General features: G+C 38.9%; 2 protein-coding genes across 2 annotated transcripts in view; one reads left to right on the forward strand and one right to left on the reverse strand.

The window, feature by feature from the left end:
* The first annotated feature begins 176 nt into the window (after window positions 1-176).
* On the forward strand, window positions 177-6,192 carry ccdc167 (coiled-coil domain containing 167). The gene is made up of 4 exons (XM_017494471.3): window positions 177-376; window positions 3,501-3,595; window positions 3,699-3,751; window positions 3,881-6,192. Exons 1-4 carry the CDS (start codon window positions 326-328, stop codon window positions 3,982-3,984), a joined length of 303 nt encoding a protein of 100 aa, XP_017349960.1. The 5' UTR covers window positions 177-325; the 3' UTR covers window positions 3,985-6,192.
* Window positions 6,193-7,648: 1,456 nt separating this feature from the next.
* Window positions 7,649-13,846, reverse strand: part of snap91b (synaptosome associated protein 91b) — a 36,060-nt gene continuing 29,862 nt past the window's right edge. The window contains exons 18-24 of the mRNA XM_017494480.3: window positions 12,884-13,015; window positions 12,198-12,222; window positions 12,024-12,090; window positions 10,662-10,715; window positions 10,489-10,578; window positions 9,005-9,102; window positions 7,649-8,859 (exon numbers count right to left, since the gene is read on the reverse strand). Coding sequence (XP_017349969.1) covers window positions 9,016-9,102; window positions 10,489-10,578; window positions 10,662-10,715; window positions 12,024-12,090; window positions 12,198-12,222; window positions 12,884-13,015 — 455 coding nt within the window. The 3' untranslated portion in view covers window positions 7,649-8,859; window positions 9,005-9,015. The remainder of the gene's footprint in view (window positions 8,860-9,004; window positions 9,103-10,488; window positions 10,579-10,661; window positions 10,716-12,023; window positions 12,091-12,197; window positions 12,223-12,883; window positions 13,016-13,846) is intronic.

Consider the following 13,846-nt stretch of genomic DNA (forward strand, 5'->3'; position numbering starts at 1 on the left):
AGACTGTCCATATTTTGGTTCTTTCCCAACTCACACACCACATGGAAGGACTTAAGAAAGTCAAAGGGGACTGACACAGTGCTTCTCAAAGTCTTCAAAGCTCTTGGACAGTCTGAGAGATCTCTCTGAGGACTTTGAGAAGCACTGTATCAGATTTGCCTGTAGGTGGCGGTGTGTGTTGCTTACAGTAAACACTCTCTCAGGAGAAGCAAGAAGATTTCTCCTGCACGTCAGCTCAAACCAAAGCTTTATTAATAATAATAATAATAATAATAATAATAATAGTAATATATCCTAGTACTTCTTACACCCAACGGCTATCAGAATGACAAAGGCAAAGAATATTAAAAAGGAAAAGATTAGTGTTGCGACTGAGGTGAGTTGAATATGCCACGTTTCTCATTCATCAGACAAGCAGATCAGCCATGTTGACTTTACTCTGAGCTGTACATAATGCCACTGTATGTATGTGTCGTGACAGGAATTATCCTCATAATGTTCAGTCCTCAGACGGCAGGTTCATGTATGTCCTGCTAAAGCGCGGAACAAAACAATTCTGCACTTGTTTTAAATTTTTAACGTGATTTATTTAGCGGTGGTGGTGGTGTTGTTGTTTTTGTTCCTGTTTGTGTTTTACTGCCATCTACCGGACGTAGGTGTTATAATCTGATAATAATGTTGCTCAATCAAGGAACAAGGACAGAAAACAGTGTAATATTCTGTTTGGTTCTTCAGAGGTTTATTTGATGGCTGGATAATGTATCAGACATTACATGTATAAGTACATGGCACATGTACCAGCTTCCAAAACAGAGGCTGAGCTGGTCAAACTGGTAGATCATGTTTACCAACTGGTAAGTGATGGATAGATAAATACAGTCGAGGTCATAAGTGTACATACGCCTTACAGAATCTGCAAAATGTTAATAATTTTTCTATTTTAATAAGAGGGATCATAAAAATGGCATTTTGTTGTTTATCTAATACTGTCCTGAACAAGCTATTTCACATATCCGATGTTTACATCTAGTCCACAAGACACAATAATAACTGAATTTACACAAACGAACCAGTTCAAAAGTTTACACGCGCTTGATTATTAATCCCGTGTGTCGTTACAGGGACGATCAGCGACTGTGTTTATGTTTTGTGAGAGTCGTTCACGAGTCCCTTGTTTGTCCTGAGCAGTTAAACTGCCCACTGTTCTTCAGAAAAATCCTCCAGGTCCGGCACATTCTTTACTTTTCCAGCATCTTCTGCATATTTGACCTCTTTCCAACAGCGTCTATATGATGTTGAGCTCCATCTTTTCACACTGAGGACGACCGAGGGACTCGCACACGACTGTTACAAAAGCTGCAAACATTCACTGATGCTCAAGAAGGCAACACGATACATTAATAGCCAGGGGGGTGTAAACTTTTAAACAGGATGATTGATGTAAATTGTTATTATTTTACTCAAGAAGGCTGTAGATAGATAGAGACAGTTTCTGAATTACCGTTGCATATGCTACATCGTAGGCAAGTTTGTTCTCGTGAAAAGATCTCAACAGTAAGGCAATTATAAAATCTCAAACCTTTATTCATCAATTTAGTCATTATTAAGGAAGCGGGAAAATAATTACTAGTCACTTTTCAGCAAGTGTCAATAAAGTCAGGAAACTTGGTCTAATGTGGCAAATACTGTTCTTCAGACGATAGTAAAGCTTCACTCCAGTGTACTTATCTCTTTAGGATGTCCTGAATTAAAGAGCCCTTCTGTAAAAATGCAGAAGATACCACAGCTGTGTTCCAGCATACTGAAGGCTGTTTTAAATCAAAATGCACCTACGTACAACATGCACCTTTAAACCTTCTACAGAGTACCACAATATTGAAAGAACTTAGTTGGTCATGTTGTCTTTGTGTGTGTGTGTGTGTGTGTGTGTGTGTGTGTGTGTGTGTGTGTGTGTCTCTAGTATACCGAAAAATAAATGAAAAAGCACAGTTCCACATGTTTAGAATAATTATTCAAGCACAGTCACATTACATGTATAGAGAATTCCAAGTACAGCATATATATATATATATATATATATATATGTATATATGTATGTGTGTGTGTGTGTGTGTGTATAATATAGAAGAAATTTGCACTAAGGCTGGGTGAGATGGCGATATTATATGGATATCGTGATAGATGATGTCACAACGCACTTTTCTGGAATACCATGGTATGTCTTTAGAGCCGATCTGACAGTATCGAGTCGATTCCCAGCGATCAATAAATAAATAAATAAATAAACAAACAAAAAAGCTGGATTGGATATCGGAGGGGAAAAAGAGAATGAATTTGATTTGATCCTGCAACAAACGGAATAGATTGGAAGTGGATTTATTTATTTTTTTATTTATTTTTTCCAAAATATTGGGTATTGATTGTATTTTTCATTTTTAGGATTGATTTTTAGTATATTTTTTACTTTCTTATATTTGAAGTGTGAGTGATTCTTGTGCACAGTTTTGTGTAAGTTGTGTTCTCAGCTATGTCTGGTCTCATATGATATCGGGTATCCACGTCAGCCGATACTCGAGGTTTCGGTACTGGTATTGGGAAACTGGTACTGGTATCTATAGTATTTAAATGTTGTTGTTTTTTTGTTTGTTTGTTTTGTTTTTTTTTAAATAAAAAAAAATAACAAGCAGCTAATTTTGCTCAAGTTTTCTACTGTTTATGTTTTAATCTTCCAGATTTTTTTTCAGTATTACTTTATTTTCGTCGGCAATACATAAAAGCGTCAGATACGTTTTCCAAGGTTTATTCTTAAACGCAGCACTACTGTTTTATTGTCAGTTTGTTACGACGACAACAACAACAAAAAATGATATTGTGTGTATCTTAGAAATGCCTTGAAATATCAGGATGAAAGTCAGTCAGTGTGGTCGATGGGCGAATAGACAAAGTACCGCTGAATGATTCGGTAGGTAGCCTGTAGAGATTTCATAAATATTATGCCACAGACAAAAAAACAAACAAACAAGCGATTCAATTTTAAAACCCTGAACCTTGCAGCACCTGTGACTACATTTCCATTTTCGTAGATGCCCCTTTTTCCAGAGCGACTTAAAGACGCGCTTTATAGTCTCCATCCAAATGATATACACCGACCGGCCGTAACGTTCAATCCACTCACAGGTGACGTGGATAACATTGATTATCTCGTTACGATGGCGGGGATATATTATGCAGCAAGTGAACAGTCGGTTCTCGAAGTTGACGTGTAGGAAGCAGGAAAAATGGGCAAGCGTAAGGATCTGAGTGACTTCGTGATTGAGCTGTTCGAGAGGAAGAGGAGGTATAGCGACAACAACAACGAAAAAACACACACACACACACACCATCGTTTTAAAAAAATAAAATTAGTGCTATAAATAGGCTGACCTTTTCATATCCAGGAAGCATCGGGACATGTTTTATTAAATATAACTTGTCTTTTTTTTTTTTTTTTTTGGTCTTAGATTGACCATATTGAGGAGCAGCGATTGAAGTGTCAGGATAGTCTGGAGAGGGCGGAATTCAGACATCGGCGCGAGCAACTGTCGGACGAAGACAAGTAAGAGTGCACGCTTGAATGATGGACTGAGAAATTATTATGCCATGTCATGACTATTACACCAAGCCACATAAGGCTTTAAGACTCCTGTGTGTTTCCACAGACAGGCCCTCGAGGATGAAATGGCGATCATGAACGAGAGGATCCAGAAATATGGTAAAAAAAATAAATAAATAATTGAAAAAGTACATTTTAGTGACCAAAACAAAACGTTATGTTGCTGTAGTTGTGGTCTCCTGGAAGCCGTGTGCAGATGATTAGATGTGTGTGTTGCGTCTGTTTCAGAGAAGGAGCTTGCAGATTTGCGAGGAGAGAACAGGAGGAACATGGTGCTCTCTGTAGCGCTGTTCGCCATCAGCGCTCTTTTCTATTACGCCTTTGTTTACTGAGGACGCGTGCAGCCACGCCGCTGCCTTGACCGGTCATCCATCTTCGCTTTTTAGAAGGCCGATAGTGAAATGCATCTTCATAAGCGCAAGCCTGTCTGCTGGGGGCTTAATCCTGGATATCACGTTCACAAATATATATCTATATATAAAACACACTTATGAAATCTCATAGAGTTGAGTTTAAGCATTGACCCCTTGGGTTCTGGGTGAATAAAATGTACCACTATTTTACTGAATTACGTGTCAAATATATACGAAGACAAAAACGTAAACATAGATTTCTGAAAATCCAAAACGGGGGGGAAAAAATTCATTAGAGATAACTGAACTAAAATTCCACATCTGTATCACATCCAGAAATCATTTTTACTTGTATCACTAGTATAATACCCGTGATCTTCGGCATGAGTGTAGGAGGGCTGAGACAAAATGGCTTAAAGATAAATGATAAGTTTCCTATGAGATTTTGAGAGACTGTTTGATTAAATATCAAAGAGTTAATCTCCATCTTCGGTGGACACGTGAACAGCTTTTAAAATTCTTCACGAGTAAGATTGCTGGAATACGCTCACGGATCGTATCTCTTAGTAATCCTCCTGTTACCTTTTCTGCTCCGCTAAACCCGCTGTCTCAAAACTCGAACCCACAATCGCACATACGAAGCCTACTGGTTCTTCGTGCGATGTTATTTGTTTAAGGAGGTGGTGGATTCAATTGGTTATCGATTGTCAGCAGTAGCCTGTCCATTGGCATTGTTCCCAGCCGCTTCAAACATGCCATCATTCAGCCTCTTCTTAAGAAAGCAAAGCTCGGTTCGTCTGATACGAACAACTTTCGTCCGATGTCAAAAGTATCTTTTATTTCAAAAATATTAGAGAAGACTTGTGCTTACACAACTAAAGGATTTTTTTTTTAGCTGGCAACAACATATCCGATCAATTTCACTCAGCTTTCAGAGCCGGTCGAAGTACTGAGTCGGGTCTGTTGAGGGTTTTAGATGATATCTTATTAGGTGAGGATTCCGGTAGTCCTGTTGCTCTTCTGATCTGCTGCTTGATCTTGGTGCCGCTTTCGATACGGTCGATCATGACATTCTCATCGATCGCCTAAGAGACCAGATTGGTATTCAGGGCTCAGCCTTGGATTGGGTCTCCTCATATCTTAAGAGTAGAACCATTTCGGTTTGTTTACAGAACTGTTGTTCATCGGTTGTTCCATTAACGTGTGGGGTTCCTCAGGGCTCCATCTTGGGACCTGTTTAGTTTTTCCCTTTACATGCTTCCATTAGGAAAGATCTTTGATCAGCATGGCATTCACTACCGTCTGTACACTGATGATTCTCAACTTTACCTTCCTATTAAACATGGGAAGTAACCCTCTATTGAGTCTCCGGATAAACGCATGGCCGATATGACGTGTTGGTTGGCAAACAACTTTATCCAATGAAACAAGGACAAAGTCAGAGTTGATTCTTTTTGGCCCAAGGAGATGTGGGGTGGATTTAAACGACAAGTTGCCATTGCTTCCAGGGGGAAAAACTCTGGGAGTTATTTTTGACACTGAGCTCAGGATTGATCGCCAAATCAATGCTGTTGTTAAAAAATATCTAGAGCAAAGTTGAAGTCCATCCTCTCTTTTGATGATTTGGAGAAGGGTGTGCATGATTTTGTCTCTTCTTGGTTTGGACTCCTGTAACGCTTTCTATCTATTACCCCAGGATTGATTTCTTTACATTGGCTGCCGATTCCATACAGAATCCAGTATAACATGTTGCTATATATATATATATTTAAGGCTCTTCATGGTCTAGCACCAGAGTATGTCTCAGACTTAATAAGTCTGAACCTTAAAAGGTCTCTTCGCTCAGCTGTGTCTGGTTCCTCGAGCTCGCCTTAAATCTCAAGGTGATAGAGCTTTTTCTTTGGCAGCACCTAGAATTTGGAACGAGCTTCCGTTGGCCATAAAATCATCTCCGTCGCTAGTGTGTCTTCAGGGGGGCCTTAAAAACGTATTTATTTTCTCTAGCTTTTAATTAACGCATTATAAACTGTACCGTGTCAATTTCTTTTGGCTTTGTTTTAAATGCTTGTTGTATTCTTGGCTGTTTGTACTGTATGTGATCATTTTTGTACCTCCATGTGCAGCACTTTGGTTCCAATGGCGGTTTTTGAAAGCGCTCTAGGAATAAAGTTGAGTTGAGTAGTAAGATTCTAACGTACGCTATTATTTTTTTGTACCATTTACGTTAGGGGTGTGCAAACATTCGCGCTCATGTACGTCATTAGAGAAAATATGTCGTAGAAAGATTTTATGCAAATTTTATGCGTACTTGTCTAATACTTGCCAAACGCTACATTTGCAGATCATACTAGATGTGTGTGTTTTGATAAAACTGTATTTATTTGAGCTGCCGGGTTTTTTTTGTTTTGTTTTTTAAAAATGTAATGTGTATTGTGTATATACGTTTGGGTAATGTATTATATGCTAGGTGTCTGCTATCTGTGTGTGAATATCAGTATGTGAATATCAACCATCTTCAGGCCTTTGTGGTATTAAAAAAAGGAATAAATCATGACAGGGCAGGCTGTTATGCAGAAAATAATCAACAATGAGGTGTGTGATGCAACAGGAAGGGAAGCAGAGGGTTGTTACCAACGCAGAGTCGATGATTTTCTGTTTGTTTTGTTTTTTGCAGAACATCCCAAGATGTTTTATTCCTCATACCACAGCGATTTGCCAATGATTACAATCTGTAATTTATTAATGAACAACAAATCGAACTTTAGTTACATTTAATGTTGTATACGTCATGTTGGAACAAGTTAGTTTGTGTTATCACTTACAATACAGCAGCTACAGCGGGGGAAATAAGTAGTGGGCGCATCAAAATATTTTTCAGTAAATATATTTCCAGTGAGGTTATTCACATGAAATTTTCACCAGACATCGGTATTAACTCAAGAAATCCGGAAATATAAAGAATTCACAACATTAAAGTCCGTAAATAAAGTTATGTGTAATAAAGTGGAACGACACGGGAAAAAAGTACTGAACACGCTAAGTGAAATGTATTCAATGCTTCGTGGAGAAGCCTTTGTTTGTAATGACAGTTTCAAGACGCTTCCTGTATGAAGAAATTAATAATCTAATATTGAACAGATTTAAAATAATAATAATAAAGTATTGTTTAACAAAGAAAAACATATAATCGCTGATTCTGTGAAGTTATTCGTCAGGAGACATTTATTTAACATCGAGTCACGGTGCTCTGCAAAGTTTCCCAACACGTGGACGTCTGGACGACAGAGGAGTTTACACGTTCCGGTTTCTCTGTAAAATGACGAGCGGTGGTTTTTGAGTGAGAGTTAGACAAGGAGAAGCTAATGAGGGGAAGACTGTTGCTATAACATAAGCCATAAACAGGAACGAACTTGTCTCGTGGACGTTCCACAACATCGATTCTTCAAGTTTTCAAAGTTATCAACACGTCTTCTTAAGCAAATGTACTGTATATGCTATAACAAGCAATGTTTTTTTACTGGATGTTTTTAACATTCGCTAAATTGTTATTCTCTGTACTGTGATCGTGCGGTCTGGAGGTGTATCGCGTGACCGTATTTGATGCAGAATGGCATAAATAATCGAATGTGCGAAACACATGGTCTGTTTTCCAGGTAACTGTTTATTGCATTTCAACAGGACTTACATGCACAGAAGAGTATTGGGACAGAAGGGGATTATTACATCCAAAAAATTAAGATCCACCAAAAAAAATAATAATAAATAAATAAAAAAAGGGGGAGGGGGGGGAAGCAAACCTAACCAGCACATCCACTGTTAATATAACATTATTCCATCAGACGTTCTACCAACCAGGGTTTGTTGTTTTGTTTTGTTTTGTTTTTCCCCCACATTTCCTTACTGCAATGGATCAACACGCCAGTTTAGTCATTATTATGGACTGATTGTAAAACCAATGGCGGATGGTTTTGTAGATGTAATCTGTAAATATCTTACCATCTACTGCAAGTTTTAGATCCACGGAACTGCTGTGCTCTTGTGCTAGTGCGCTACCACTATTCACTACAAGGTGCCATTAAACAGAGCTAGGTTGCATTCAGGTGGCAGGAACACACGTATTTATTTATTTGTTTTACAAGCGCAAGTATTTTGTACCACCTCTTTTAATACATAAAGTACTTTCAACATAACTAAAATAGATTCTTTTATCTCAAAATAAAGACTAAAGATAAAATATTCCAAATGCATATTGGTTGTTAATAGGCCTAGTCCGATGTTGCGTGTCACTGACGGAAGAGGAAGAAAAGCAGGATATTTAGTAGAAACAGAACGGAGATGCTACACAAACCTTAGTACGTCCGTTAACGCTATGTTCATTCACGTGTGTCCCAGAACCAGATGCTGTATGGCTAAGAGCTAGACAACTAATACTTCAATGACGACATGGATCCAGTAAGCCCAGTGATATGTACCACACCAAACACATTATTTTTCTCCACAGAAACATTACACATCTGTTTGGGTTCCTCACAGAAAAGAAACAAAAAAACAAAAAAAACAAGGCAGGAAAAACCAAAAAGGAATACACACCCACCACTGCGGATGTACGGGGATGCATCCATCAATACCGTTTTGTTTTTTTTGTTTGTTTTTTTTTTAAATGGGTTGCCTTTTTAAATATAGCCTGGAAACATTAAAATACGCACACACACGTATACATTATCACTTTCACAGTTTGTAATACAACATTAGACAGAAAGAGTGAGGGAGGGAGGGAGCGAAGGAGACCCTGAGGATACTGATCTGAAAAGAAATGCACACATCCATTTCCTCAGGGTCATAGTCGCTGACTTGCTATGATGAGACACACACAAACGAAGAGAAAACAGCTTTTAGTTCATTTTCATAGTTCCTAGTCGTTTTGTAGATATTATTTCTGCCTGATGAATTGATTAATAACTGAGTATTTAAAAAATGGAAGAAGTATGGATGGATGTACCTGATGGTGACCTATAGGAAGTCCTTGATGTTCAGGTCAGCAAGGGGATCTTTTGGAGGAGGAGGCTTTCTTGGGCTTTGGGTCATTCCAGAAGACATCTGTAGAGGACAAAAATACACCTGCAGGGTCAGAGATGAGTGTAGTGTCTGTATATCTATGTCATACTATCAACGTATTTGCATCCTTCATTAAAATGAGCAAATGCCCCTATTTCGAATAGGCATGTGGTGTTTTATACTATTATTCAGCACAGATATGTGTTTTACAGTTGTAGTTTTAGGTGTTTCAGTTGTGTAACTTGTCATGAAATTTGAGCAGACAGGAATAAACTAGACAGCCAAAAGTATGTGGACACCTGACCTTCACACCCATATGTGGCTCTTCCCCAAACTGTTTCCATAAAGTTAGAAGCACACAGTTGTATAGAATGTATTTGTGTGCTGTAGCGTTACAGTTTCCCTTCACTGGAACTAAGAGACTCAAACCTGTTCCAGCATCACAACGTCCCTGTACACAAAGCGAGCTCCATGAAGACATGGTGTGTGAAGGTTGGACTGGAAGAACTCTAGTGTCCTGCACAGAACCCTGACCTCAACCCCACTGAACCCCTTTGGGATGAACTGGAACACCGACTGCACCCCAGACCTCCTCAGTACCTGATCTCACTAATACTCTTGTAGCTGAATGATCACAAACCCCCACAGTCACGCTCCAAAATCTAGTGGAAAGCCTTCACAGAAGACTGGAGCGCATTATAACAGCAAACACAGGGGGGAATAAATCTGGAATGGGATGTTCAACACACACATATGGGTGTGATGGTCACGTGTCCACATACTTTTGGCCATATATACAAAAATTTAAGTGGATTTGCTCTTTCCAAGATTCACAAGATGTATAATAAATGCCAAATAAATATATTTTTAATGTGTTTGATATTTGTTTATGTCCTGGGTCACACCGCAGCCTATAATAACATATGATGAATGACGTTTTAAGCCTTAGCATCCAGTATAAGGACATTTTATAATCTGGAATCTTTGGGCTGGAATATCCTGCAGAGTTCACGATGCCATCGATCTTCATCTGAAGCACCAGTCACAAAACAACACCAAAGCATCAATACTCCACCTCTAGATTTTACAGCGGGATATCGGGCGCTTTTCCTTGTACGCAGTCCGCTTTCGTTCACCAGACATGCTTTGAACACCGCCTGGTTCAGGCTCCGAGTCCCTTCCGGGAAAGGAATCTTTTCTGCAACTCTGGAAGTGGGATCTATTTTAAAACTCGAAAACCCCAGGAATCAAATGTTCTCCGCCTCCGTCATCATCCTACTCACCGTACAGTAATACGGTATTTTTCTTTTTCTTGGAAATATTCCGCTGGAACAAACTTTTTTTTTTTTTTTTGGATAACCATTTGTGTGTCTCGGTGTACGGTTTGGAATAGTTTAGACAGGTTTAGAGTGTGTGTGGTTATGTTACCGGTGCTGCAGACGCTCCTGCAGCAGGAAACTGCGGTCTCATCATAGGCTGCTGGGGGAACATCATGGGAGCTGCGCCTGTTGCACCGGTCTGCGTGTGACGGACAGAGTGTGAGACACACGCACGCTTTCGTACACACGAGCACTCGGGAACACACGCATACACATTCTTACCATGCTAAATGGCAACTGGGACCCCATGAGAGGAGAGACCATGGAGGGCACAGGCTATAATGGATGTGTATTATAAGGGAGGGAATGGAAATGAATACAGAATGAACTATATAACACAAACACACACACACACACACACATAAAACAACAAGGGAACACGGCTCCCTAATTCACTGGAGATTACTGGGTTATTTATTTACATCATTACCAACTTAGAGAGGAAGAGAACCCTCGCATGTTTTTTAATATGCATGACTACTAATTCAATCTGTTGCGCATGCATATTTAAATAGCTAGAGTTTAGAGTAGAGCAAGCCAGGTGATCAGCACCTGGAGTGATCACACACACACACACACACACACACACACACACCTATAGCCTACTTAAGCAGCAAAACTGTATCCTTAGACGTTCTACATGTGAAGCCGCATGTACACTGCAAACACATTTTAACTAAGCAAGCGAAAATATCTTGATCTATATCTATAATATCTAGAATTTCCTACGATAAGATGAAACAGATTATTAATCCCACGTCTAGCCATTTTTATTCATTTCAGGCTTGAAATAGTCTTACTCTATTGGTAGAGAATTTCGCTCCGTTTTAGAAATCATTTCTAGAAAGAAGCAAACAGCTAAATCTGCCAATAGAATAAGAAAAATGAATGCGTAGTAAAAAAACAAACAATGGCTAGAAATCGCTTTAATCATCTTCTATTTGGTTTACTGTAATATTATAATTGGAAATACTAGATACATTTGCCTCTATTCAAGATATTTTTACTTCCTAGAACGTTTTTTTGTTGTTGTTGTTTTGTTTTGTTTGTTCCAGTCTGAAGAACCGTGCTAAGAAATCTAGTTGAGATTAAGCAGCAGTGAGAGAGTGTGAGTGATCAGAGAAAGACGTGCTGATCCGTGTGTATATATGCTCGGAAATGTAAACACAGACTGGTGTATTATTATTATTATTATTATTATTATTATTATTAATATACGACGCCGTCATGATTCGAATACACAATCTCCTGATGGTAGGGCGAGCGCTTTTCTGCTGTAGCACTCGTGAACTGTCAGATTATTTATTATAAATCGTATACTGGATAGATATAAACACTGGCTAGATTTTTATTTTTTTTTTAATCCTCTTCATTATATTCTTCTTAACAAATTGAGCAAATGCCCCTACAGATTCACGTAACCAGATCCAGGCTTTCTCCAGCCTGTCACAACTGTGATCAGCTTGTAGAAGGATCCAGAAAATTCAGAGGAAAAGGGGTCATGTGACTGACCCCATGCCATGCCACCCAAAGCCATGCTGCACTACGCCATGCTGCGGAACTACACGACAACACAACATTTACCATGGGCATGCCCCAGCTAGGGGCTGCTACCTGCGCTTGCCAGTTCGCCCCTCCTGCTGCTTCACCGCTGAGAGACAGAGAGAGAGAGAGAAGGAGAGAGTGATGAGTAACAACAGAGCGAACGAGACGGAAAGAAAATGGCAAATCATATGTGTGTGTGAGAATCTGGCTTACGGTTTCTGAGTCCCCATTCCCAGATCTGAAAAAGAGCAACATATACACATATTAAATTGGTTAACATTTATTATTATTTATTATTATTATTTTACAACAAACAAAAGCTATACATTACATTTTTGAATTAGATTTCTTCATTATATACTTAATGTGCCTGAAGTGGAATGTGTGCTTAGAAGGGTTTTTTTTTCTGAATTGGTTTTCTCTTCTGATGTGTAAGGAATGAAACATAGGATGTGCTATATATATATATATATATATATATGTGAAAATAATCAACGACAGGGTGGTGTTCGTTTATTTTTTTGCTTTCCTATAACAGTAAACGCATGCTACTGACAAACCAGAAAGCCCTCCATCCTGAAGACCGTGGACTGTTACAAACACTGATACTGGAGACTCCTTCCAAAAATGCTAAATAGACATCGCCTTACAGCAAACATCATAATGCAGGATGTCTGAAAATGATCTTTGATACTAAAGGAATAAAAGTTATAAAGATACACACGGCATCAACTTTTAAAATCCATTCATGTGACGCGTCCAGCGTACACGTCCCTGTGTAAGCTGTTACTACAGAAACAATAACATAATGGATACTAATGGTTATGTAATGGTTACTATAGAAACAGTAACGTTCGGTTTACGTATGAATGCCTGTGGCGTGCTGTACTGAAACTTACTTCCAGCTAAATTGGCCATAGTAGAGTCCAGATTCCCTCCCACTGGTTTAACTGGTGAGGCTGCCATGGGAGCTGCTCCAGCTGGCTGAGGGGCCATGGCTGGCATGAGCATATCCCCCAAGCCACCAAACGCTGGAGAAATGAAGAGCGTATCCATTAAAGATTCAAACTGAATTTGATTTCTACACCAACCATGCCACTTCTCCATTACAGCGTAAAGATTAGACACCGAGTCTTTATAACCAGTCATGAAAATATGCTATAATATAACATTTGGTACAAAATCACTCAATTCACACAGAGACCCAAATACAGCACCAACAACACCAACTTTATCACAGCACATTACTCACACTTCAGACCATACAACATTCTAGACACTGCTACATAGTAATTCGATTGTAGCAGTAAATCATATTACATAAACATCGTGTACTTTCTCAATTTCTAATATTGCACTCCTCATGGTTGTCCTCTGTTTTGTGTTCTCCTTTGTCATATTCTAGAGCGTATCACAGAACCTTCCATTTATTTATTTAAAAAAATAATATATCGTCATCTAAATATTTAGTTCCTCCCTAATTTGCTCCTTTAGTATCTTATATACTTCTTCAAGCTCGTCCAGTAAATACATCCATGCATTCAATAAATCAAGACATCCATCCATCATTCATCCGTCCATCCAAAGAGATCCTTCCTTTCCATCCATCAAACCATTGTAGTCTATACAATTCATCCAGGCTAATACATCCCATTCAGTTCATCCATCCTACCCCATCTATACATTATTATCTATCCAGCATCCATTCATCATTTCATCCATCTACCCATCCATCTATCATTTTATCCCTCCATCATTTCATCCCTCCATCGCTCCATCATCCATCCATCCACCCATCCATCTATCCTTCAAGTCCATCCATCCATAATTTCATCCATCTATTTTCCCATTCATCTAACCAT

The sequence above is a fragment of the Ictalurus punctatus genome, chromosome 19, assembly GCF_001660625.3.
Source record: "Ictalurus punctatus breed USDA103 chromosome 19, Coco_2.0, whole genome shotgun sequence".
In the NCBI taxonomy this organism is placed as follows: Eukaryota; Metazoa; Chordata; class Actinopteri; order Siluriformes; family Ictaluridae; genus Ictalurus; species Ictalurus punctatus.